This window comes from Neoarius graeffei, chromosome 12, assembly GCF_027579695.1.
Source record: "Neoarius graeffei isolate fNeoGra1 chromosome 12, fNeoGra1.pri, whole genome shotgun sequence".
NCBI lineage: Eukaryota > Metazoa > Chordata > Actinopteri > Siluriformes > Ariidae > Neoarius > Neoarius graeffei.
In genome coordinates, this window is record NC_083580.1 from 32,857,621 (window position 1) to 32,885,144 (window position 27,524).

Consider the following 27,524-nt stretch of genomic DNA (forward strand, 5'->3'; position numbering starts at 1 on the left):
AGTATTAAACAGCATCCAAAGGATTTTAATTAAAAAGGCAATTAAATTCCTTAGTCTTAATAAAGGTAGGCTATGCTAAAATGTTGATAATGCCCTTGGGGACACGTTACAAATAAATAAATAAAAATTACAGACACCTGTGTAGTGTAAGAGTAAACTTATTTCAGACATCCTTATGGTATACTATCAAACCCATACATCACACCTCTTCCTGGAAAGATTTCTTTTTTGGTACAACACAAGTGAGGGGGAGAAGAGCTATGAAGTGACAGCTGAGTGTATGGAGGTTGCGCTGGCAGTGAGATGCTGACCATTGCTGGGTGGGCACAAACGGGCAGATTCCATGTATGGCTGAGGCACTGTGTCATCAGGGCTTGCAGAGGCACCTGGACCTGGGTAAGGCTGAAACTGGGGCTCCATACAAGGCTGTGGGTACACCTGATGAACGTGTACCATAGAGTGCCAGTAGGTCTGCTGATAAGTCTGGATTGACAAGTTTTCAACTGTATATTAGCACTCACAGAAGGACTGGTTATTGTATTGCATTGTTTAAACAGTCTATTGATGCATTAGGTGTCAGTCAAGCCTAAAAATGTTCTACAGACCTCATTTCAATTGGGGGGGGGGATTATATACACTAGTGCATTTCAAAATATTGGAATTTCATGAAATGTTAATTTTCTCATACTTTAATTCAAAAAGGGAAATGCAAATATTCTACATTCATTACATGTATCGTGAAATATTTCAAGGCTTTCGTGTTTCACTTTTGATTTATAGCTTTAGCTCATTAAAATCAGTAATCCAATCTCAAAATATTAGAATAATTCATTTTGAGTAAAATCGTATAGATACTGTATAGTCTAGTTCAGTAAACACACACACGGAGACTGCTGACTTGATCATCTTCTGGACAACCGTCAACACCCTCCACAAGGAGGGGAAGCCACAGGTCATTGCTGACAAGACTGGCTGGAAAAGGTGCACAAGCAACAGGAATGGCTACAGGATTGTCAAGAAAAGTCCATTAAAGAACTTGATGGACTGACACCAGCTCTCCCAAGAGCCACCACACACAGACCTCTTCAGGAAAGGGGCTACAACTGTCATATTCCTAATATTATTAAGTCATTCCTGAACCAGAGACAAATGTCAGAAAGAGAAAGAACTGGACTGTTGCTCAGTGGTGTTGCTGGAGTGTTGCTCAGATAAAAACACAAATGGACGAACAGCAACCAGATGACATGGCACCCCAAATCACAACAAACTGTGGAAACTTCACACTGGACTTCAAACAAACTTTGGATCCTGTACCTTTCCACTCTTCTTCCAGACTCTAGGACCTTGATTTCCAAATAAAATGCAAAATTTACTTTCATCTGAAAGAGGACTTTGAACCACTGAGCAACAGTCCACTTCTTTCTCTCCTTAGCTCAGGTAAGATGAATTTCTTTAGCCATAAACCATAATTATCAAAATAAAAAAACAAACAAAAAAGCCTTGAAATATTTCACTGTTTAATGAATAGAATATATGCAAGTTCACCTTTTTTTATTAAAATTATGAAAAAACTTTCACAATATCCCAATATTTTAGAGATGCACTAGTATCAATAAATCATGGCATTCAAAACACTACTACTAACTTTCACATTCCTACTACTACCACCACCCACCACCTACCTGCACACCCAAGTTGAAAAAGTACTGGAGAACCTTGCAATCTGTACAAAAAAAAGGGGGGGGGGGTATTAATTTGAGATGAAGCATTGTAGTGTTTATTTTTTTTTGCACAAACACAATGCTTCATTTCAAACTAATACAGTTTTTGGGGGTGGGAGAGAAACACCACTTATGAATGGTTTGTAGCTAGACTGCTCTGACCTCTAGGTAGGTCACTGCCATTGGGGTCATAAGAGTAGGGTGGAGGAGAAGCCACAGTGACCGGTTCTCCCATTTCATTCACAAACCATGGACATGCTGGAGGAAACGGCAAGGATATTACTGGAAATGGAAGCACAAGTAAGGTGGTTTAGTGTATAGTCCTATATTCATGGTAGGAGCAAGGTTATAAATAATAAATTTATAAAAAAAAAAAACGACAGGGGTAGATGAACAGACAAAACTAAATTAATGTAATTCAAGAGAAGATATTTTAAAGTAAAACAAGTAAAATATTTCACGCTGAGCAAGGCAAGTACCTTTATGGACTGTTTAATTTAGGATAAAAACTAAAACTTTCTGCTGTTATCCTATCAAATATCTCCGTACAACACCTGAACACTGTCTGATGACATTAAATGCAGAGCTCAATAAAATGTGCTTTAGATTCAGAGGAGTTCAAAACAAAGAACTGTACACAGAATTAAAGGAAAAAAAAATTGTCTGAATCAAGTTATTTTAAGTAGAAGCAGAGCCCCCCCCACATAGCAATTACAGACACAAAAGGTATAGCCAGTAAGTTTGCTGAAAGTGAAGAATTCATTTAGTATTCCCTCCAAAGCCATGCCTTCAAAAACAGGTTAAAGTGTCTCCATGGTCCTTGTAAAAGGGAGACAGATTTCTGAACTAGAAGTAGTCAAACAAATCAAAGTTTAGGTAGACTGGTTGGTTGACTGTGCACAATCCTCCCCACACACAAACCTTGCAATAACCAATAAACACAAACAGCAGTGTGCAATCACGTGTTTAAGTGTCCACCCATGATAATTCATTTAAGTTAAATTACCACAATGACATAATCCAATTACACACAAAGCACAAAACCCATTGTTTCAACGTTTTCTACATTTGAGATACAATAACTTCATTTTTGTATGGAAACCTTGCAACTTGTAACAAATGGAAATATTTACTTTCTGAATTAATTTACAAATGACACACACGTCATTATAAATGTTACGTGGTGGACAAACCTGGCCTGCCCAGTGTGTGTAGGGGTGGTGGCTGTCCTGGGGTGATGTTTGAAGCCTGCAGGTGACTTGGAGAGCTCTGAGAACTTGGACTTGAGGAAGGCGGAGAGGAGTTGGAGGTAAAAATAGCAGCTGGGGCAGAGTTGACTGGCTGAGAGGAAGAAATGACTGCAGATTTCACCACAACCTAAAAATCACCAATTGACAAGTGGATATCGCACCAAAATGCCGACACCAAGAGACTGTGAAAAAGCAAATGGCAACCAAAGTGAAAAGATAACAGCACAGCAGAAAGTTTTAGTTTTTATCCTAAATTAAAACAGTCCATAAAGGTCCAATAGTCAGTTGCATATGTAGCCCAAAAAAAACCTGCTGTGAATAACTATATGTAGCAACGCCCTCTTGTGGTGATCCAGCACGTGATCCACCCTCTTGAATGGTCTTTTTTTTTTTTTTGGGGGGGGGGGGGGGGGGGAAGAAAAAAAAATCAATACTTTAAAATTTAAGAAACTTCAGTTTTATACAAGGCATGCAGTAATATTTTACCTAGGCACCACTTTAAAAGCAAATACATCACAGGTGTGCAAACGTTTTTTTTTTTTTTTTTACCAAAAATATAGCTCAAACCAGATTTACAATGGAGCATAGCAAATAAAAACTGAGTGGTGGAGCATTAAGGAATGTTACAGTGTAGAATACATTTTAATATACATGGTCTTACATTGTTATAAACCTTCACACGTCCTTAAATTTGTAACATGCAATTTCAAACTTAAGACATGGAGGGTTTTATAATAAGCTTATAATAAGCATGCAGTACCAGGTTAGCACTAGACTCAGCAGTGTAAATGGTTGGACGCTGAAATCCTGCATCTGCAAGCCAAGAGGTAGGCACAATATTCATTTCAAATGAACATGGCATATCAAACCTAGTAAACAGCAGTGATGCAAGTCAGATTTTGTAAAGATATACTAACCAGTAGCAGAAAAGATGTACTCCTCCGAGTATTCTCCTGTGAAAGAGGACAATGTGTAAATGTCGTCCATATTTAAAAAGTGTAATCATCCATATATACAAAATATGCGAGGCATAAAAGCAGGCTACCATGGCCTCCAGTGGTGCTTCTCTCATCAGGATCCTCCTCTGATGTTATAGGCTGTTTGCCTGGTGGAATAGGGCTTGGGCCTCTTGGCACCCAGTAAGTAGCAGCACCAGGAACCATGGGACTGGCAACAGCTTGTCCCTGCAACAAGTGCGCATATATATATAAAGATTCAGAAGAAAAAAAGTAAGTAATGCAAGTTCTTCTGAAGTCGGAAGTTATTTAGGCTAGAGTGACACCAACAGCAGAGAAAGCACTCTCATCTTCCTCCATCTCATAGAACGTGATGCTCCCCTCCAAGTCCTGGGGTTCCTCTCCTGACTCGGGCACAAAGCTAAACTGACACTCCTTGTTTACAGATTGCATTGGACGCCTGCTTCTGCTGAATGAGTGCACACGCACACACAATAGTAAGAAATATTTTAGAAGTACATAACCATTATTTTAATGTATTTAAAAACAGTCAAGTATCCTACATCTAAATGGCTAGTTCAAAGCCAATTACCCCTGACATGGTTTGCCAAAACTGGTGTGGAAGAAAAGTGGCCTGCACAGAGCCCTGACCACAACCCCACTGAACACTTCTGAGATGAACTAGAACAGTGACTGCATCCCAGGCCTTATTGCCCAAAATCATTTCCCAACCTCATTAATGCTCTTGTGGCTGAAGGGGCAAATCCCCACAGCCATGCTTCAAAATCTTGTGGAAAACCTTCCCAGAAGAGTGGTTGTCAATACCCGGGGGGGGGGGGGGGGGGGGGGGGGGGGGGGGGTCACACACTAAACCTGGAATGAAATATTGAAAGCATGCATGTGGTCAGAGATCAGTAATATATCCACACGGTGCTTGACAGTTTGTGAACTCTTTAGAATTTCTATATTTCTGCATAAATGACCTAAAACATCAGATCCTAAAAAGAGATAAAGGGAACCCAGTCAAATATACTTGGTCACTTATTTATTAAGGAAAATGATTCAATATTACATGTTAGTGGCAAAAATATGTGAACCTCTAGGATAAGCAGTTAATTTGAAGGTGAAATTAGAGTCGTGTTTTCAATCAATGGGATGACAATCAGGTGCGAGTGGGCACCCTGTTTTATTTGAAGATCAGGGATCTATCAAAGTCTGATTTCCACAAACATGTGTTGTGAAGGTGCATCACAGCACAAACAAAGGAGATTTCTGAGGACCTCAGAAAAAGCGTTGTTGATGCTCATCAGGCTGGAAAAGGTTACAAAACCATCTCAAAAGAGTTTGGACTACACCAATCCACAGTCAGACAGATTGTGTACAAATGGAGGAAATTCAATACTATTGTTACCCTCCCCAGGAATGGTTGACCAACAAAGATCACTCCAAGAGCAAGGCGTGTAATAGTCGGCAAGGTCATAAAGGCCCCCAGGGTAACTTCTAAGCAATTGAAGGCCTCTCTCACATGAATGTTAACGTTCATGAGTCTACCATCAGGAGAACACTGAACAATGGTGTGCATGGCAGGGTTGCAAGGAGAAAGCCACTGCTCTCCAAAAAGAACACTGCTGCTCATCTGCAGTTTGCTAAAGATCATGTGGACAAGCCAGAAGGCTATTGGAAAAAAAATGTTTTATGAACGGAGGAGACCAAAATATAACTTTTTGGTTTAAATGAGAAGCGTTATGTTTGGAGAAAGGAAAACACTGCATTCCAGCATAAGAACCTTATCCCATCTGTGAAACATGGTGGTGGTATCATGGTTTGGACCCGTTTTGCTGTATCTGGGCCAGGACAGCTTGCCATCGTTGACGGAACAATGAATTCTGAATTATACCAGCAAATTCTAAAGGAAAATGTCAGGACATCTGTCCATGAACTGAATCTCAAGAGAAGGTGGGTCATGCAGCAAGACGACGACCTGAAGCACACAAGGTCATTCCACCAAAGAATGGTTAAAGAAGAATAAAGTTAATATGTTTTGGAATGGCCACAAAGTCCTGACCTTAATCCAATCGAAATGCTGTGGAAGGACCTGAAGCGAGCAGTTCATGTGAGGAAACCCACCAACATCCCAGAGTTGAAGCTGTTCTGTATGGAGGAATGGGCTAAAATTCCTCCAAGCCAGTGTGCAGGACTGATCAACCAGAAACGTTTAGTTGCAGTTATTGCTGCACAAGGGGGTCACACCAGATACTGAAAGCAAAGGTTCACATACTTTTGCCACTTAGATATGTAATATTGGATCTTTTTCCTCAATAAATAAGTGACCAAGTATAATTATTTTTGTCTCATTTGTTTAACTGGGTTCCCGTTATCTACTTTTAGGACTTGTGTGAAAATCTGATGTTTTAGGTCATATTTATGCAGAAATACAGAAAATTCTAAAGGGTTCACAAACTTTCAAGCACCACTGTGTGTCTCGCTGTCATTCATTCACACACATTTCATACATACATGTATGTATGAAATAACATACCATGTGCAGTTTGTTTATTCTATATACTGGTGGAGATGGTCTGAAATATTGGCTTTAATAAGGTCCATTTCCCTGGCCATAAGTATTGCAATAAAGAGATTATTTAATGAAGAAAGTCTCTGCCATAAGGTGAATTTTCACCATATTACTTTTAGCAGGATGTTTCAGTGTTGTCAGCAGGATTCCAAGTTCCCAGACCAGAGATCCCCTGGGACCCAGGACAAATAGAGTTGAAGGCTTTCAATTATCTGCACTAAGTGAATCTTGAATCGTAGTGAGGCACTAGTCTGTGGACCCTGGGACACAGTCCTGTACTGAGTGATTGAATCAAGAATAAACTGAGGTGAGCAACTTTTTCTTTTGGCAAATGCATAATTTTCAGGAAACATGATAGTCACACAGAGATAACCAGTTGTGCCTCGGGTGAATGAGTAAAACTGCAGTAAGAGAAAAGTAATAGAGAAGTGATTGTGTGCGTGCACATGTGTTTGTGTGTTAACCCTTGAGTATGGGGAATTCACAGGGGAAAATCTTCCTTGAAGTCTGGTCCAATCAGATGTGCAAATCATGGGCTACATAGATGAAACTGTGGCAGGACAATGTAGAATTTTCCCCAATACAGGAATCCTAAATGTGAAGGTATTACACTTGTTCGAATTAAAACACTGGGGGCATATGGAGAAAGCAGAGGGCGGTAGAACATGTCAGAAGATAGACTAGGCAGAACTTAGGAAGTGGGAAATAGAAGCCAAGAGACAGGAGTGATGGACACCTATGCAACTGTCATTCTACAGGCTTACCTGCCATTTATAACCTGGGGGGGTGGGGGGGCTTATTTCATATTTTTGAGTGATGACTCATGGCAGTGTACTCCAGTGTTTGTTATAAGTAATTTCTCCTTACCGTGCCTTGAATGAATAATTGTCAAAACTCTGGTAACAGCGTTTACTAGGGCTGGTACAGTAGGCCACCTCCGGTCCAATAAAGTGATGTCTATTCAGGAAACGTGCTGAGCTCCTGAGCAGAACAGGGGGAGGGAAGCATTAAAAGAGGACAGGAAGTAAAAGTCAGGCATTATACAGATTCAGCTGTCAGTAAGGCTGTCTGCATACATACCTGAACTACAAGTTATAAACTTGTGAATGATGCGTGTTTACAAAAACCCCACCCCACTTAAAAAGCCTAAATTAATTGTCTGACTAAAATTATTTAACTTTCTTGAAGAGCATAGTTTTTTTTTTTTTAATAAAAAGCCCCAACCAGTTTATCATAACATTACACCCTTGCCTTGCATGTCAACAACTACATTAAGCAGCAGGTTGTCTAACCGGGATGGACCACGTGGTGGTCTTGGAGAGTGTGGTCGATAGTGCTCATAGGCCACATTTGTTTGGGGTGGAACAGGGCCATGTACTCCAGGACTGCGCACAGGTGCCAGGTTCCCTGGACAAGGTTGTAGACGTGGGGGCAGACCAGCCTGAGGGCGGCCGTATGACATGGTCATCAACATCTCTTTGCCCCGAGATTTCTTGATAAATCTGCGTCTCACACTCAGCTCTGTGTCTAGGCCAGATTTATAATAAAACACATCAGAATTTGTAACAAAGAACAGAATTTGATTTTCCCAATAATCTCATCCTAAAAGTATTATACAGTACTAAACCCACTAATTGTAAAGGTACCGACACCAACATGAACATCTTACTACTGAAATCAAGTTATCTACTAGGAAAAATTTCACTTTATACAACATTGTGTTGCAGCTGGTACATAGAAAAGTAGTCACCTAGTTCTCCTGGGTACTGTTCAGCATGGCTGTAGGAATTGCTCTTTCTGCTTGGTGTAATGTTCCATGCTGGGACAGGATTCACTGGCTTCAGATTAGTCAAGGATACCAAGTGTCTAATACACAAGACCACAGTGAGGTACACTTTAACAAGTGTTTGCAATTTCTTTGTGCTGTACTATATGTGACAAAGGCTTCCAATTCTAAAAATCGAACCTGAAGTTCTCTGTAACCATATGGTTTTTATTGGCAACAACATAGGCTAATCAACATACTTCACCTTTATGAAGTGTAAATCTCACTTAGCTAGATAATGCATACGCAGTGCTGACACAGATACTAAACAAATCTCATTGTCTTCATAACATGATTCTTGCAGTCTGAAAAGAGCAGTTTTCTCTGTGAATAAAACCAAACCACACCCCACACACCAAGTAACTGGTGACTGAGTACAAGCAGCAAAAGGCTGGATAGGAGTCTGCTCACTGTCTACATGTGCACTGCTTCAATGATCGGGCTTATTTTTACACCCAAATGCTCGACAGTCTGGCATATTCAGGGCTGTTCACAACAATTTAGAAGCAATCTATCCGCAAGATTTTTTCAGCCTCAGTAAGTCATGTAGCATGTAAGGGATGTCACAATCTCAGATTCTCTCGTGCAATTTGTACTCTGAGCATGATCTCTGAACCATGGACATTTTTTTTCCTTTTAAAATAAAAAAAAAAAAAAAAAAAATCTATACACAGGTACAAATACGAACAAGTGAACACCAAATGTGTTTTATATGGATATTATCTGTCAGTACAAAGGAATTACATTTTTGGGTTTTGTTATTCTTCAACCCTATGAGCCATGTTATTTTCAGGGTAATTTCACTATATTTACTTTCCAGTTCTCATCTTGATCATTCTAAGGGCTAGCCTCCTCCCCCTCCCAGAACAGTGTAGACATGTTCTATCACTTGGCACAATATTTACACTTTTTATAATTAGCCTTTAAACCGGGGGGGGGGGGGGGGGGGGGGGGGGGGGTCTTGAAAAATCTGCATTTTTCACAAATTGCTCCAGTCATTTTGCCAGTTTACATTTTAAATGGAAGCGATTTTGCACGTTTTGTACCAAGTTTTTATTTATTGTATTTGCAACAAATAAAAATGCTCAGTTTCTCAAAATCCAGTGAAAGTGGATAGAACACAGTTACTCCACTCAATCTCATCATACATGGCTTATAGCAAACTCTGCGCTATGTGCCTCATCAGCCATCAGCTCATGTATGACTCGATTTCGTGGAATAACTTCTTCAGTAGGGGCAAAGCACTTGCTTCCCCCTCCTGAGTCATCCGAAGGTTTGCCAGAATGTCTTCGAGGCCAACCAAAAGTCATGCTTAATGACAGGGGTTATCAAAATGGCAGACTCTGGTCTAAATCCAGACTGCGAGAGACTTCCATCCGGACCATGATGCTTCTTCACTTAAAATAAATAAATAAATGAAGTCAGCAGCATTTTAGTTAAGTCAAGTTTATTTGCATAGTGCTTTTAACAATAAACACTGTTGCAAAGCAGCTTTACAGAATTTGAATGACTTAAAATAATGAGCTAATTTTATCCCTAATCTATCCCCAATGAGCATAACTGTGGCTATGGTAGCAAGGAAAAACTCCCTCAGACAACATGAAGAAACCTTGAGAGGAACAAGACTCAAAAGGGAACCCATCCTCATTTGGGCAACAACAGACAACATGACTAACATTAACAGTCCTAACAAAGTCAGCTTCGTTGATGATATAAACCCGCCACTGACAGAAACCCAAGCGCAAAACGGTTCATGACAACCGCAGTCACAAAGTCAGCAAGTCAATTGCAGTCCCCAGCCACAAAAGCACCACTGCAAGAGTCCAGAGCATCCTCCAGGCGCAACCCCCAACTGTCCACATGGGGCCGCCCTCCACAGGAGTGATGCAATGAGACTCCAACCAGAGACACAGGGCACCAGGATGGATCAGGCAGATTTGAGGAGAAGAGGAGGCCTGAAGAAGAGGACAAGAAAAGAAAAAAAAATCCCACCACAGGTTGTTAGGTATGCCCAATGTCACCTGAATAAGTAGGAGCAGTATACATATTGCACCGAGTACAAACAGGGACTCCAGCAACTGACTATGACAGCATAACTAAAAGGGGAGAGCCAGAAGGTAACAGGCATGAGGGAGCCCCGGGATATAAAGCAGCCAGCCACTACACTGTCAACAAACTTGAGTGAGCAAGCGAGTGGGGGACTGACAGCAGACTTAAATGCTGAGACTCCGTCTGATTCCCGAACACTACTTGGATGGCTGTTCCACAACTGTGGGGCTTTGTAAGAAAAGGCTCTGCCCCCCGATGTAGCCTTCACTATACGAGGTACCAGCAGATAGCCTGCACCTTTTGATCCAAGTAGGCATGGTGGATCATAGAGGACCAGAAGTTTGCTCAGATACTGTGGTACAAGACCATTCAGTGCTTTAAAAAGTCAATCGTAGTATTTTATAAATCAATACAAAATTTGATTGGGTGCCAATGCAGTGTGGATAAGACAGGGGTGGTCATATTTTCTAGTTCTAGTAAGGACTCTTGCTGCTGCATTTTGAACTAACTGGAGCTTATTTATGCACTTATTGGAACATCCAGACAGTAAGGCATTACAATAATCCAACCTGGAGGTAACAAAAGCATGAACTAGTTTTTCCACGTCATGTAGTAACATTAAATTTCTCATCTTGGCAATATTTCTGAGATGAAAGAAAGCTATCCGGGTAAATGTTATCAATGTGAGTTTCGAATGAAAGGCTGGAATCAATAATCACTCCAAGGTTTTTTTACTGCTGCATGTGAAGAAACCGAAAGGCCATCCAGAGTTACTGTGTAATCAGAAAACTTACTTCTAGCTGCATGTGGTACAAGTACTTCAGGTCTTGTCAGAGTTAAGCAGAAGGAAGTTAATAAGCATCCAGTGTCTAATATCCTTCACACATTCCTCAATTCTATTAAATTGGTGTCTCTCATCAGGTTTTGCAGAAACATACAACGCTCATCAGCATAACAGTGGAAACTAATACAATGTTTACGAATAATATCACCCAGAGGTAACATATATAAAGAGGAAAAAAAAAAAACTCAGTGGACCCAAGACAGAACCTTGTGGAACACCAAACTTTACCTCAGTACATCTAGAAATATCACTTTACATCAACATACTGACAGCAATCAGTTAAATAAGACCTGAGCCAGGAGAAGGCCATACCCTTAACTCCCCCAACATTTTCTAGTCTATCCAGAAGAATGGAATGATCAATGGTATCAAATGCTGCACTAAGGTCAAGCAACACAAGCAGCAAGACACAGCCCTGATCAGACGCCAACAGTAGGTCATTTACTACTTTAACCAGAGCTGCCTCTGTGCTATGATGAGGTCTAAATCCTGACCGATACAAGTCATGGATGTTATTCCTATGTAAATAAGCATAACTGCTGTGCCACAGCTTTTTCAAGGATTTTGGAGGTAAAGGGGAGGTTTGATATTGGCCGATAATTGGACAGCTGACAGGGATCAAGGTCAGGTTTTTTTTTTTTTAATCAGGGGTTTGATAACTGCTAGTTTAAAGGATTTGGGTACATAGCCAATCCTAAGAGAAGAATTTATTATTTTTAGAAGCGATTCAATTACTTCAGGCATTATCGGTTTGAATAGATGTGTAGGTAAGGGATCTAGTACACAAGTTGAGGCTTTTGATGCCAAGATTAATGAAAGTAATTAAGTTTCTCTTAGGGGAGTAAAACATTCTAATTAATGATCTGACAGTTATATTGTTAACTACAGGGTCACCTACACTGACCTTAAATTAGTAGTTTGAATTTGTCGGATATTCTCAATTTTGTCATTTAAAAAAAAATAAATCATGAAAATCGTTGCTACTACACACTGCAGGTGCTCATGCATCTATAGTGGACTTATTCCTGGTTAATTTTGCTACAGTAAATAGGAATCTAGGATTATTTTATTTTCTATTCGGGAAGAGAGATAGTTGATCTAGCAGCACTAAGAGCTTTTCTATACTTCAGGAAGCTCTCCTTCCACGCTAATTTGAACACTACCAATTTTGTTTGACACCATTTAAGTTCCAATTTTCGAGTGGTCTGTTTTAAAGTGTGAGCGTCATTATACCAGGGTGCTAATTTTTTGTCTCTGAGCATTTTCCATTTAAGAGGAGCTACATTATTGCAGGTATGGAGGAATGCTGACAAAGCATTCAGTTGCCTGATCAAGTTCTGCAGGGGCTGACAGTGACCCAATCAAAGTTGATAACTCTGCGAGATCATTTATAAAGCTCTGTGCAGTAGTTGACGTGAATGTACGTTTAATACAGTAGCATGGTGCATATATTACTCAGACATTTTTTGAATGAGATAATGATCTGAGATAACTTCAGACTGGAAATATGATTAACATTCGGGTTAAACGTAGAAAATGTAGTGTTAGATCGAGGGTGTGACCACCATTATAGGTCGATCCTATGACATTCTTATTAATCCCTACTGAATCTAAAATGGACACAAACACTGTTTTCAAAGGGTCTTCTGGGTTATCGAAGTGAATATTAAAATCTCCAACAACTAAAGCTTTGTCGAAGGAAATAACCAGATCTGAGAAAATCTGCAAATTCAGAAAGAAACTCAGAATATGGCCCCAGGGGCCTGCAAATAATAAGTAACGGAATTAACTGGGTAGACCTTTTTTTCAAGGCTATTGTTACACTTGTGTCTGCCAGTTAGACGAGGCTGGTGTATATAACTGTACCCAGGAGGACTAGCTTCATTTACTGTAAATGCTATATATTCATTTGGCTTAATCCATGTTTCAGTTAAACAGAGTACATTAAACTCCTGATCAGTAATAAGTGCATTAACCATTAGCGCTTTAGATGTAAGAGATCTAATAATTTAATAGCCCCACCTTTAGATCAAAAGGTGCTGGCAGCAGCTGTACAGTCAGTATGATCTAATTTTATATTGATTAGGTTACTGGAACAAACTGAATATTTCTACTTTTTTTGTTGAGCTCAGGGAAGACAGACACAGTCTCGATGTAGTGGACCCTGAGTGACGACTCTGTGCAGCTAGCAGACAGTCGGTTTAGCCTGTTCGTCTACTCCCTGGCCTTGGCTCTGGATTGTCAGAAATTAACTAGGCCTGTTCTGAGACTATGACCTATGCTGCAAGAAATGAGAGCAGCACCTTCCCGAGTGGGATGGATACCGTCCCACCCTAACAGGCCAGCAATGCCCTCAAAATTAGCCCAATTATCCATAAAAGCCCACACTGTTTTCAGAGCACCACCTGGACAACCAGCAGTTCAGCAACCATAACCTGCTGTAAGCTACATCACCACGCCGACATTTAAAAAAAAAAAGTCAGGCATAACGATGCCAACCCAGTAGAGCCGTCTGGGTCTGACGTATTGCTCTTATACTGTGTAGGTTGCTAGGTAGAGAGAGAAACATGCAAGTATAGGAGAAATGTGTCATCAAAAATTAGGAAAGTTGATACTGAAAACATTGTCTTCCGAGCAGAGTGGACAGACAAGTATACATGTATTCTTCCTGCAACGAGCTCAACAAGATCAGTGACTCACATTTGCCCAGAATCTGTTGCCATTGTCAGAACAAGTGGCAATTTAAAAATGCCATTACAAAACTAGACACTTTGAAGACTCTTACCTGCAATAGTCCTCAACATTAACCACTGCCTGGGGCAAATGAAACACACATTCGGGCAAGTGGGATATGTCCCCGAAATGCCTGACCGGGCAAGTTTGAATGAGCATATTACCAACTAACACCACAAAAATTAGGCTTTTTGAGCCTTCATTTCAGTTTCTAAAAGCGTCCCTCACTATGTATCCACCATTACATCTGGGCTGTTTTCTTAGTCTCAGTTTCATTTACTGCTTTGCAAGTTATTTTATATACCCCCACTGTTGTAGTATGGTACACGTACTGTTTATAGACCCCTTGTGCATGACGTCACGTGATAATTACAGCCAGGGTCAGACAGACACAGTCTCAAGCAAGCAAGGCTTAATCTGTCTTCAACATGGTTAATTTTTGTGCCGTTTTTGCTTGTTCAAGCAGAGAAATAAATAAAATGCATTACTGTCTCCCCACAATAATAAAAAAAAAAAAATGAATAGAAGCAAATGCTTCAAGAACAAGGAAATGAGTGGTTAAATATAAGAGGAGCTCAGCCTGAAAACTCCAGGAGATTCACGATTGTATTTAAAATGTATTTTACAAAAAAAGCAGAAGTGAGGATGGAAGGGTTTGCTTAATTAGCTCATTTTATTTATTTTTTCCCCTGCTCGCATTTGAGTCAGCTCCTTCATGAAAGTTTGATTTTCTTAAAGGTGAAGCTCCTTATTTGACACAGAAAACCCAGATTGGTTTCAAAACAACTCTGGCACGCACACGTGCATGCACACACATACATACACACACACTTGAAAGTTCGTGAACCCTTGAGAATTTTCTATATTTCTGCATTAATGACCTAAAACATCAGATTTTCACACAAGTCTTAAAAGTAGATAAAGAGAACCCAGTTAAACAAATGAGACAAACATATTAAACTTGGTCATTTATTTATTGAGGAAAATGATCCAATATTACATATCTGTGAGTGGCAAAAGTATGTGAACCTTTGTTTTCAGTATCTGGTGTGACCCTCTTGTGCAGCAATAACTGCATCTAAACGTTTCCGGTAGCTGTTGATCAGTCCTGCACACTGGCTTGGAGGAATTTTAGCCCATTCCTCCGTACAGAACAGCTTCAACTCTGGGATGATGGGTTTCCTCACATGAACTGCTTGCTTCATGTCCTTCCACAACATTTCGATTGGATTAAGGTCAGGACTTTGACTTGGCCATTCCAAAACATTCACTTTATTCTTCTTTAATCATTCTTTGGTAGAACGACTTGTGTGCTTAGGGTCAGTGTCTTGCTGCATGACCCACCTTCTCTTGAGATTCAGTTCATGGACAGATGTCCTGACATTTTCCTTTAGAATTCGCTGGTATAATTCAAAATTCATTGTTCCATCAATGAGGGCAAGCCGTCCTGGTCCAGATGCAGCAAAACGGGTCCAAACCATGATACTACCACCACCACGTTTCACAGATGGGATAAGGTTCTTATGCTGGAATGCAGTGTTTTCCTTTCTCCAAACATAACACTTCTCATTTAAACCAAAAAAAGTTCTATTTTGGTCTCATCCATCCACAAAACATTTTTCCAATAGCCTTCTGGCTTGTCCAAGTGACCTTTGGCAAACTGCAGATGAGCAGCAATGTTCTTTTTGGAGTGCAGTGGCTTTCTCCTTACAACCCTGCCATGCACACCATTTGTCGCTCAGTGTTCTCCTGATGGTGGACTCATGAACATTAACCAATGTGAGAGAGGCCTTCAGTTGCTTAGAAGTTACCCTGGGGTCCTTTGTGACTATTGCATGCCTTGCTTTTGGAGTGATCTTTGTTGGTCGACCACTCCTAGGGAGGGTAACAATGGTCTTGAATTTCCTCCATTTGTACACAATCTGTCTGACTGTGGATTGGTGGAGTCCAAACTCTTTACAGATGGTTTTGTAACCTTTTCCAGCCTGATAAGCATCAACAACGCTTTTTCTGAGGTCCTCAGAAATCTCCTTTGTTCGTGGCATAATACATTTCCACAAACATGTGTTGTGAAGATCAGACTTTGATAGATCCCTGTTCTTTAAATAAAACAGGGCGCCGACTCACACCTGATTTTCATCCCATTGATTGAAAACACCGGACTCTAATTTCACCTTCAAATTAACTGCTAATCCCAGAAGTTCACATAGTTTTGCCACTCACAGATGTGTCATATTGGATTATTTTCCTTAGTAAATAAATGACCAAGTATAATTTGTCTCATTTGTTTAACTGGTTTCTCTTTATCTACTTTTAGGACTTGTGTGAAAATCTGATTATGTTTTAGGTCATATTTATGCAGAAATATAGAAAATTCTAAAGGGTTCACAAACTTTCAAGCACCATTGTGTAATGTAATGATATAAAAAAAAAAAAACCACCCTCAACAAGGAGCGACGTGTAAAATCCTGAAAGAACAGATTAAGAGCAGAGAGAGCTGGAGCTTTGTTTATCATCAGAGGAACACAGTCCTATGCAAAATATTTATATTGGTTTTTTGTTTTGTTTTTAAATCTCATCCACCTCTAAGTTTATTTATATATTAAAAAACAAACAAACAAACAAAAAAAAAACCCTGCACCATGTCCAAACAGGCTGACTGTGCTGATTCAGTTACAGGTTGCCAGGTCTGTATAAAAACACCCACAACCTACACAATTTTAAACACAAACATGATCCTGTCTGTCATGACGCAGCGCTTTTTTTTTTTTATAAATATAAATCTAGAGGTGGATAACCCCCCCTCAAAAAAAAATCTCAAACACCATACTGTTCAAAAGTCTTAGCACCCTATTTTATTCTTCATACAAACTTTGTTATAGTGGAACAGAGCCCCATAGGCCTGTGTGTGGATACATAAAGAAACCCATCAAGTTGTTTTCTGATCATTTCAGTCCTGTGCGTGCCTCCACCATACCAGTGTTATAGACCCCTTCGCATGTTTGTAAACAAACCGACCGTTGCCAGGATGCGCGCGCAGCCTGCACTTAAACAATGGCGCTGCCTATAGACCGGCATTATGAGCTGTCAGATTATGCAAAACAATTGTCATTACAAGATCGAGAATGCTACATAAATAAGTTAACTCTAACAAGTGGACATCGCCTACCGGATCCGCATTTAATTAAAGAGTGGACGGACGATGTTAGTTCCCTCCTCATTTTCCTCTGATACCTGAAGGCAGTCATACTATTTACAAAAAATATCAAATTCAAAAAAAAAAAAAACTATTTACAAAAGTAGCCTGCCATCAACATTCTGGTTACAGCGAGACTACAACTTGATTAACAATGGGACATTCATATTCATTTTGTTTTAATCAAATTATGCCAGTGATGTGATGGCAATGTGGCTTTAGCTACAACAGCAAATACCAACACTAAACAGCAATTTGCAGGAGGTAATGGCATGAAAGGAATGATAAAGAGTGCAGCTAAGAGAAATCAGAGCTGCGTAAAAAGCGAGAGGCAGAGACCAGAAATGAAACTGAACGGGGCGGGAGCTAGGTTAGAGCAGTCAACGCAAGTTGGCATTTAGAGTGAGGGCACACAATTTTACCTTTCCATCCTTGCTTTAAAATTGTGATTTTCGGCATACTCAAATAATGATGGCACAAAATCTGGACTGCTTGAGTCAAGCGAGCCCTCTCCTAAAAACAAAATTGCATGCAAAGCTAAGTTAACATGCTAACAATATTCATTACATTGTGTAACTATGACCCAGCTAATCAGACAGACATTACCAAAGTATTTTGCTACATCAATAAACAGACTAGAAAGAATAAAAAAAAAGAAAGATTTAATAAATAGCCTGATCTTACCTGTGATGAAGTGGGCGCTGCAAACCCGCGCATTTTTGATGGTGCTTTCATCCCAGTCTACACGTTTGATGGCTTGTAGCCATAGACGTCGGCGATTTTTTTGGAATGGGTGAGATCCTGCTGGAATTCTGTACATTTTAACCCCATCACTGCTACAATTCTGACACCCGACAACACAACAACTAGGCATTTCTTCCAAATATTTCTTCTCGTCTCTACAGTCACTGAGTCTTTTTTGGGTCCAGGCTGCGCGCGCAATTTCCTCTTACGAATGAATGACGTTTACTGTGAAGGGGTCTATAGTAATTGCCAGTCATACACCGCCTAATGGCCAGTGTTAGTCGGTAAAGAAATAAAATAAAACGAGAGGCTGGCTATGATGAGAAAATTCTACAACCCAGAAACAGATGGGAGCTCCGCTTTTAGACAGCGCCTAAATCTTCATATTAGATTTATATTTTATGATTTGTACATGATCAAGTAATGAACCTATAGTCAGAGTTCTACATAAACACACAGAACTTTACAACAGCTGCATGCGAAATGGAAATAAATCGACTAAGGCAGGAAAAACTATTTTGGATAAAAAAAAAAAAAAAAAATTGTCCATTACAAACAAAAAGTAACCAATAACCAAACTTCAACTCAATGTGGGATCATTTAATGTTGCAATTCACAACTATTCTATGGTTTTCCTTTAAAAAAAAAAAAAAAAAAAAAAAAAATAGTACTCAACATCGGGGACAAGTGGACATTTACCCCCACTTTGCCCCTCAGGGCAAATGGGTTTAAAAGTTAAATGTCGAGGCCTGTAGTCAGAGGTAAGGACATGGAAAATGAGCTTAAATCCCAGCACGGATGATCTATGCAGGTCCTCTCTCTCTCTCTCTCTCTCTCTCTCATATTCCTCCCCTGCATAAAAGCGGACATACGAGTGTGCACTGAGTGGATTTGGGGACAACATAAACCCTTTACTAATGGGACTATCACAGAGATGCCTACTCCAAATTTTGAGTTTCAGTATTCTTGAAAACATTTTTCAGTATTTTGGAATGACTTTCAGTAACATTAATTTATGCGCATTTCCATTATAAAGAGGTATATATACCAATATGTTTAACATTTTAATTATTAAAAAGAACTGTTTTGTGTGAACTGAATAAACAAATCGTGAGCAGCCATCTCAACTGACTTTCCACTCAACAAATTTCTAGTGCATACAATATATCACATTTTTATAAATACAATAGTGTTCCCTGTTTGCAGACATTACGGTTGACTACCAATCATTGGTATTGAATGTAACTCCTCAAAAGTATTATATTATATTGCCTGGCAAAATGTTCTACCTGTTAACGGATTCTAATAAAATTAAAAAAAAAAAATTCTTATTTCATGCCAAAGAGTCTGACATTGTTATCTTAATGTCCCATTATATAAATACTTCAGCATAATGTTTCAGAAGAGACACTGAATAAAATGACATTTATAATTGTATTTAAAACAGTGGAATGATCAATTTTTTGCCACAATCCCAACAGCACTAATCATAAAATTCTGTTTCACATTTGTACTTGCAACACTGAAAAGACTTTGAATTAAAGAAATTAAATTAAATTAAAGCCAGTGTTTGATATTTCAGTGAATAAAAATCATACATGTAAAAAGAAACTGAATAAGTTTAACTCACATTTCATGGCACTAATTGGCAAGTTCAACTCCAAGCATAGGTCAACCATCACCGCTTCAGCACGTGTCACGTTCTGTGTCTTTTCATCCACAGATTTCGTAAAAAACTGCTGGATACCCCCAGATTTACTTTCTGCCTGACTCATCATTTCAGCATACTCCATATGTTTTTTTTTGTAGTTGACATGCCGCGTGCAGTCAGTCATCGCGACCACCATGAGTTATGTTAATGTCAGTTCTACACAGTTTGCAGTGCACGTATCCATTGCCCTTTTGACTGAGTGTAATGCACGGCCATTCTACCGTATCGAAAATAGCGCGAACAAATGTGCGGAATCTGCGCATGTCACACACAGCATGTGCGGAATCTGCGCATGTCACACACAGCATGTGCGGTTGTCGTAAAAATAAATAAATAGCTGTGAATCACGCATGGATTGAAAAAGTCGCTTGGACATTTAAAAACAACTCACTGGAATTTAAGACTTTATAATAATTCTGTACAGAATAACACTGTTTGCCGTAACATCGTATTTACGTAACTTTTCCGTACAAAATACGACCAATCCGTACTAGTAGGCATCTCTGCTATCATTAAAGAATGCATGAACACTGTGTCCAAAACACTTCTCGATGGAAGACATGAACAGACAAGTCCCCCCTAGCCACAATGCACATGGAAATATTGGCAGAGGATCTTCGGTCCCAGCTCACTGCTGCTATTAAAAAGTACACCTTGCATAGCTTTCGTACTTGACTGATATTCGAGACAATGCACAGATTCTGGTTTCCGTGAGATTTTACCATGCAGGAAGGAAAGATTTCTGTGAGGACATCTTGGGCATCATAACACTTACAATACACACAAGAGGGGAAGACTTACTTGGCTATTAAAAAAAAAAAAAAAAAAGTTGCAAATCAGCACTCAACACTAAGACCAAATGCCATTCAAGAATGATCGATGAAGATTTACATGCCAGTTTGAAAATGGCACTGACCCCATTCCTCCCAAGGTTCAAAATACTAAAGGCAATTTCTCCCACTGAATTATGGAAGTAGACCTACAGACAATAGGCTACTGAACCTATGAAAATCATTTCTTGTTACTTTTACCAAGAAGTTTTTGCTTCAATCCAAGTGTTTGTTAAGCTCCGTTCAACCTAAAAGAGCACTAGGTTTTCCTTTGAGGATGTTGCATCATGGATAAAAGGAATGCAGGCCTATGCAAATACAAGGGCAAATTTTTTTTCCACACTTTTTTTTCATGTTTGTCCAGCATAGGCATTGTATTTTTGCCAGTTTATGTTAAAGACTTCAGATTGCTACAAAAGCAACTTTGTACAATAAAAACGTTAAACTGATTTAGTCTGGTAAAAAGCATGAGCCCGTATTGGTACACATCCAATTATCTAGACCCCAGAAGGGGAGGAGGGTTGATTTCTGGATTTTTTGCAATTTTAGTTGCAGACCCCTCACTAGCTTTGAGGTCACAGAGGTGGGTGGATATATATATATATATATATATATATATATATATATATATATATATATATATATATATATATTAGTGTGTGTGTGCGCGTGCAAAAAACCCATCCCAATTCAGTGGCAGTGTCCCAGGGCGGATGAGGTCCACCCAGAATTTAAGGCTCTGGATGTTGTGGGGGTATCTTGGTTGACATGCCTTTTCAACATTGTGGGAGGGTCAGGAACAGTGCTTAAAGTGCCAGACTAGGGTAAGTGGTCCCACTTTTTAAGAAGTGACACCTCAGCTTCCCTAGGAAGGGTCTACACCAGGGTGCTGGAGAGGAGCCCGTTAGTTGAACCACAGATTCAAAATGAATGCAGTTTTCATCCTCGTACTGAAAACGTCAGATTTTTTTTTAAAAGGAATTTTAAGGCTGTCACATGTACATTAGAGCACAGTGAAATAATTCTTCTGCATTTAATACATCTGAAGCAGAAAACATCCCCAGACCAGTGGAGCCCAGAGCCTGGCAGCACTTCAGTGCCTAGGGAGCTTGTTGGGGGTTGGGTGCCTTGCTCAAGGGCACTTCAAAATCATAGATGTAGAGAAAGAGAGTGCTGGTCATTCACTCCCCCTCCACATTCTTCCTGCTGGTCCAGGGAATTGAACTTGCAACCTCTTGGTCCCAAAGCTGCTTCTCTAACTTTTAGGCCCTTTACCCTCACAAAGGTACCGGAAGGTGCATGGGAGTTTGCCAACTTACATGTGCTTTGTAGACTTGGAAAAGCCATAAAAGTCAAGTTTAATTGTATAGTGCTTTTAACAGTCAGTCACAAAGCAGCTTTATAGAAACACAAGTTCATTTTATCCTTAATAAAATTTATCCCTGATGAGCAAGTCTGTGGCAAGGAAAAACTCCCTCCAATGACAAACCCTGAGAGGAACCAGACTCAAAAGGGAACCGATCATCATTTGGGTGACCTAGCATGATTATAAATAACTTGCTTCTATAACTTTTATATACTCTCAAAACAATTGTACAACCAAGAAATTCAATACATAGTTTTAGTATGAAGTACAGTGAACCCTCGTTTATCGCGGGGGTTACGTTCCAAAAAGGACCCGCGATAGGCGAAATCCGTGAAATAGTCAACTTAATTTTTTTACAACTATTATACAATACAAATGTAAAGCATTTGTTTAAGGAATAAAAAAAAACGTTCTTGCAAATAACTATGACAGTTTTTAATACTTTTAAAATAATAATACTGTAATAATACTGTAAAATAATATTTTTAATAATGAATACGAGGTTAGACACATTGCGACTCGCGTATTTCACAGTCCCTCTGACTGTGCCTCTTTGTCCTGACTCCGCTCCGCTGTAGCGTCATTTTCTGCTGAAGGCTGTGGTGCAGGTGTCTTTTTCCGAGAGAAGAACATAGTTATGGGTAGTTGTTGGCACTCTTTTTTCTTCTGGGCAAGAAGATTCTTGTAAACAGACATGCCACCTTCGATTATATTTGAAAACTGTAACGAGCAACACATCAACGGGTCCCATTCTTGTGCCACTCGCTGAAGTTCAGTGTTCTGAACACAATGCACTGTAAAAAAAAAAAAAAAAAAATCCGCGAAACAGCGAAGCCGCGAAAGATGAACCGCGTTATAGCGAGGGTTCACTGTATTTCATTGAAATGATCAATTGTTCATGACAACTGCAGTCCTAAAGTTATGACCGTTGTCTTCAGCCATCACAGCAAAACTAAGTGTCCAGAACCATCCAAATGCATCTTTCGACTGTCCACATGGGACCATCCTCCACAGGAGCAATGCAATGAGACTCCAGCCAAACGTAGGGCATTAGGATCAGGCAGGTCTAAAGAGCAGAAGAGGCCAGAATCACTGGCATGTAACTCGACAGAGGGGGGGAAACCCACACCAAAACAGGTTGCCAACTATGTCAGGTGTCACCTAATGGAGAACAACAGAATGCATTTTACAGAGTGCAAGCAGCATAACTAAAAGGGAGAGCCAGAAGTAAGAGACATGAGGGAGCCTTGGGACATAAAGCAGCCAGCCACTTCACAGTCAACAGACTTAAGTGAACATACGACAGCATCCATAGATCCAGATCTACTCCTTTACCTAATTTAACCCCACCTTACCAAAAGGCTTGACTAAAAAGATAGTTTCAGTCTAGGTTGAAAACACAAGAAAAGGCTCTGCCCCTGATGTAGCCTTCACTATATGAGATACCAACAGATAGCCAGCACCTTTTGATCTATGTAGGCATGGCAGGTCATAAAGAACCAGAAGTTCACTTTATAGGTGAATAGTAGTTCACCTAAAAAAAAAATAAAAATTTTGCATAATCAATGCAAAATTTGATTGGGAACCAATGCAAATGTCAATAAGATAGGGGTGATGGGGCCATATCTTCTAGTAAGGATTCTTGCTGCTGCATTTTGAACTAACTGCAGCTTGTTTATTACACTGGAACATCCAGACAGTAAGCCATTATAATAATCCAACCTAGAGGTGGCAAAAGCTTGAACTAGTTTTTCCTGCATTCTCTCTCTTTTATTTATTTTTATAAATAAATAAAGGGGGGGGGGGAGGCAGTGGGCCCAAGACAAACTCTTGAGGAACACCAAACTTGAAGTATGTCTTGAAGGGGGGAAGGGGCAAAAAAACAAACAAACAAAAAAAAACCCCACCCCATTTACAATCAACAAGCTAATAACAAGCAGTTAAAGAAGACCTGATCCAGGAGAGGGCTGTTCCCTTGACTCCCAGGTTCTCTCATCCATCAAGGAGAATGGGATGCTCATTGGTATCAAAAGCTGCAACGTCATCAAGCAGTACAAGCAGGGAGACACAGCCCTGATAAGATGCCAACAGTAGGTCAATTACTACTTCAACCAGTGCTGTCCATGGTATGAGGAGGTCTCAATCCTGACCAATACATTTCATGGATGTTATTCCTATGGAGATACAAGCATAAGTGCTGTACCACAGCTTTTTCTAGGGAAGATAAATGGGAGGTGTGATATTGGCCTATAATTGGACAGCTGACTGAGGTCGAGGTCAGGTTTTTTGTTTTTTTTTTTTTAAATCAGGGGTTTGATAACTGCTAGTTTAAAGGATTTGGGTCCATAAGGGAAGAAGTGATTATTCTTTCAGAAGTGGTTCAATTGCTTCTGGTATAATCTGTTTGAAGAGTCATGTAGGTAAGGGATTGAGTACACAAGTTCATTTTGATGTGGAAATGAATGAAGTTAGTTCAATTTCTGATAGTTATATTGTTAACTAAAGGTCTACTTAAATTGTCAGACCTTAAATTGTCAGACACTTTCAATTCTGTCATGGGGGAATCCATGAAGTCATTGTTACTATTCATTTCAGGTGTGCATGTGCCTATGGGGAGGGTCTTACTCCTAGTTTGGTTTGCTACAGTATTAAATAGAATTATTTTTGTTATTCTCTATTAGGGTGGAGAAATACATTGATGTAGTAGCACTAAGAGCTTTTTTTATACTTCAGGAGGCTCTCCTTCAATGCTCACTGGGATACTACCAATTTTGTTTGATGTCATTACATTCTAATTTTCAAGTGGTCTGTTTTAAGGTGGGAGTGCAACTGTTATACCAGGGTGCTAGTTTCTCTAATCATTTTTCTTTTAAAAGTGGAACTACATTATCTAAATTATCATTGAACGTTGAGTAAGCATTCAGTTGCCTGCTCAAGTTCTGTGGGGGTCTGACTGTGAGCCAAATTGACAACTCAGACTATTTATAAAACTTTGTGAAGGAGTCGACATGAATGGGTGTTTAATACAGTAGCATGACAAGGTGCATATTATTGCTCAGACACATTTGAACAACATAATTCGAAGTAGCTTCAGACTGTAGAAGTGTGACTATTTTCTATACTTAACTTGAATGTTCGCATTAGATCAAGAGTGTGACCATTATGAGTAGGTCCTATTATGTTCTGATTAACCTCTACTGAATCTAGAATGGACACAAATGCTGTTTTCAGAGGGTCTTCTGGGTTATTGAAGTGAATACTCAAGTCTCCAACTAAGCCTTTGTCTAAGGAAATAACCAGGTCAGAGAAGAAATCTGCAAGTTCAGAAACATTCAGAATATTGAATTTATAACCAGGTGTGTTACACCTCGATAATCAAAGAACCGTGATGCCTCTTCCGCTACCACTTAGAGAAGGCTGGTGTTTAATAAAATAAAAGCTGCACAATTACTGGATACAATAAAATTGTATCCAGTAATTGTGGAAATGCATCTTTATACAAGGCTCCATAATCATTTGGTTTAATCCATGTTTAATATAAACATGTACCGACATTAAACTCATCAGTAAAAAGTTCATTAAAAATTAGTGCTTTAGATGCAAGAAATCTAATATTAAAAACAGTACTACCTTTAGGTCAAAAGTGCTGGCAATGGCTGTACAGTCAAAAAAAATCTAATTTTATATTCATTCATTTACTAGAACAAACTGGTTTTTTTTTTAATGAGCTCGGTGAACTAGTTAATTTTTTTTTAAATTATAAACTAGCTCAGGGAACAGACACAATCTCTAATCCTTCAGGTTCCATGACTCTGTGCAGCAAGCAGGCAGTTGTTTTAGCCTGTTCGTCTGCTCCCTGGCCTTGGCCCTGGTTGGTCACAAGTTAACTAGGCCTGTTCTGAGACCATGAAGTATGCTGCAAGAAATAAGAGCAGCACCTCCCCGAGTGGGATGGCTACTGTCCTGCCCCAACAGGCCAGCTTTGCCCTTAAAGCTATTCTAATTATTTATAAAGCCCACATTGTTTTCAGAGCACCACCTGAACAACCAGCAGTTCAGCGACCATAACCTGCTGTAAACTACACCACCTTTGGGATGGGTCCAGCATAAAATTGGCAAAGGCAATGTAATAACACCTCTACAAAAGGTACCCTTGGTAATCTCAGACTGACAAAAGGCGTATATCGTTATTCACATAGGTTTTCAAAGACTGCTCCTATGTTTGCCTAAGACCCTAAGATTACCTACCATGTCCAGCACCCTAGCTCCTGGTATACACCTAACTAAAGCTGCTGGTGCCCCTAAAGCCCTAACCAATTTCACATACCGTAAGACAGAGCATCCTACAACCAGAGATCTTTCACATTTCTCAGTGGGTGTTTCAGAACAGCAATTCAATTTCAATAGTTAATCAGAGCTTGAGAATTGTAACACTGATGAGCGGTGCCTGTTTTTACTTTTGGCCCTTTTCCACTACCCTTTTTCAGCTCACTTCAGCTCGCTTCAGCTCACTTCAGCCCGACACGGCTCGCGTTTCGACTACTAAAAACCAGCACGACTCAGCTCGCTTCAGCCCTGCTTAGCCCCTAAAACTCGCACCGTTTTGGAGTGGGGCTGAAGCGAGCCAAAGCGAGCCGAGTGAGGCTGGGGGCATGAGCAGACACTCCCCTGTGCACTGATTGGTGAGGAGGAGTGTCCTCACATGCTCTCACACGCCCCGCGAGCGCGCTGGGATCTGTAAACACCGCAAACCCGGAAGAAGAATAATTACGAATTACGAGAATTTCTGAAGCCTTATGCGCCTCGCCTCATCTATACGCTCTTGCCAGTATCTGTTGGCGTTGTCGGTGACAACAAGCCACAGCACCAAGACCAGCAACACTAATGACTCCATGTTCTCCATGTTTATTGTTTACTATTCGGGTCGTGAGACTACCGCTTAAAAGATCACTGAATCAGTGACATACAGAGCATCGTGGACGAGTTCGCAGAGCGCAAGGCTCGTCGTATGCCCTTCAAATAATGCGCGCAGTAGGCTATTGATGTTTTATTATGAGCCATGTACAGTATGTCGCCGAATGTTTTTTTGTTTCTGAGTTACATGTTCGTTTGAAGGACTTAATGTACAAAATAACATAGTTGCACCCCGTAGTGTTAAAATTGGTAAACACTGTGCATTCAGTGAGGTTTGCACCGCCCTCCTTTTATTTCTGACTCTTCCTGTCACCGTTGCAACCTCTGAGCGCTCATTCGTATGCCCTTCAAATAATGTGCGCAGTAGGCTATTGATGTTTTATTATGAGCCATGTACAGTATCCTAATGTTTTTTGTTTCTGAGTTACATGTTCGTTTGAAGGACTTGATGTACTAAATAACATAGTTGCACCCGGTAGTGTTGAAATTGGTAAACACCGCAGTTGCGGACATTTTGTAGCCTAAAATGTTATGATAAGCTTTAATAAAGGGCCCGGTCATTTGCCCCGGCCCGGCTCTGACTTGTTCCGCCACTGTCACTGATGTCACTGTTTGCGCTGCTTAACGACATCACATGACGTCCACCCACTTTCGCTAACTCCACCCAATGTGTCCACCCACTTCCAGCCAGCACGGTTCAGCGCGGTTGTAGTCGAAATGCAACTCCAACAGCCCCGCTCAGCCCGACTCAGCTCGACTCGGCACGGCACGGCTCAGCCGCGTTTGTAGTGGAAAAGCGGCATTTGACTC

General features: G+C 40.1%; 1 protein-coding gene across 1 annotated transcript in view; it reads right to left on the reverse strand.

Moving 5' to 3' along the window:
* The window catches only part of alg13 (ALG13 UDP-N-acetylglucosaminyltransferase subunit), a 65,862-nt gene that overhangs the window by 373 nt on the left and 37,965 nt on the right, over positions 1–27,524 (reverse strand). Inside the window, exons 12-23 of the mRNA XM_060935031.1 lie at positions 8,253–8,368; positions 7,795–8,029; positions 7,370–7,483; positions 4,252–4,396; positions 4,017–4,155; positions 3,889–3,924; positions 3,732–3,784; positions 3,281–3,352; positions 2,915–3,098; positions 1,884–2,003; positions 1,683–1,723; positions 312–483 (exon numbers count right to left, since the gene is read on the reverse strand). Of these exons, the coding sequence (XP_060791014.1) occupies positions 312–483; positions 1,683–1,723; positions 1,884–2,003; positions 2,915–3,098; positions 3,281–3,352; positions 3,732–3,784; positions 3,889–3,924; positions 4,017–4,155; positions 4,252–4,396; positions 7,370–7,483; positions 7,795–8,029; positions 8,253–8,368 (1,427 nt within the window). The remainder of the gene's footprint in view (positions 1–311; positions 484–1,682; positions 1,724–1,883; positions 2,004–2,914; positions 3,099–3,280; positions 3,353–3,731; positions 3,785–3,888; positions 3,925–4,016; positions 4,156–4,251; positions 4,397–7,369; positions 7,484–7,794; positions 8,030–8,252; positions 8,369–27,524) is intronic.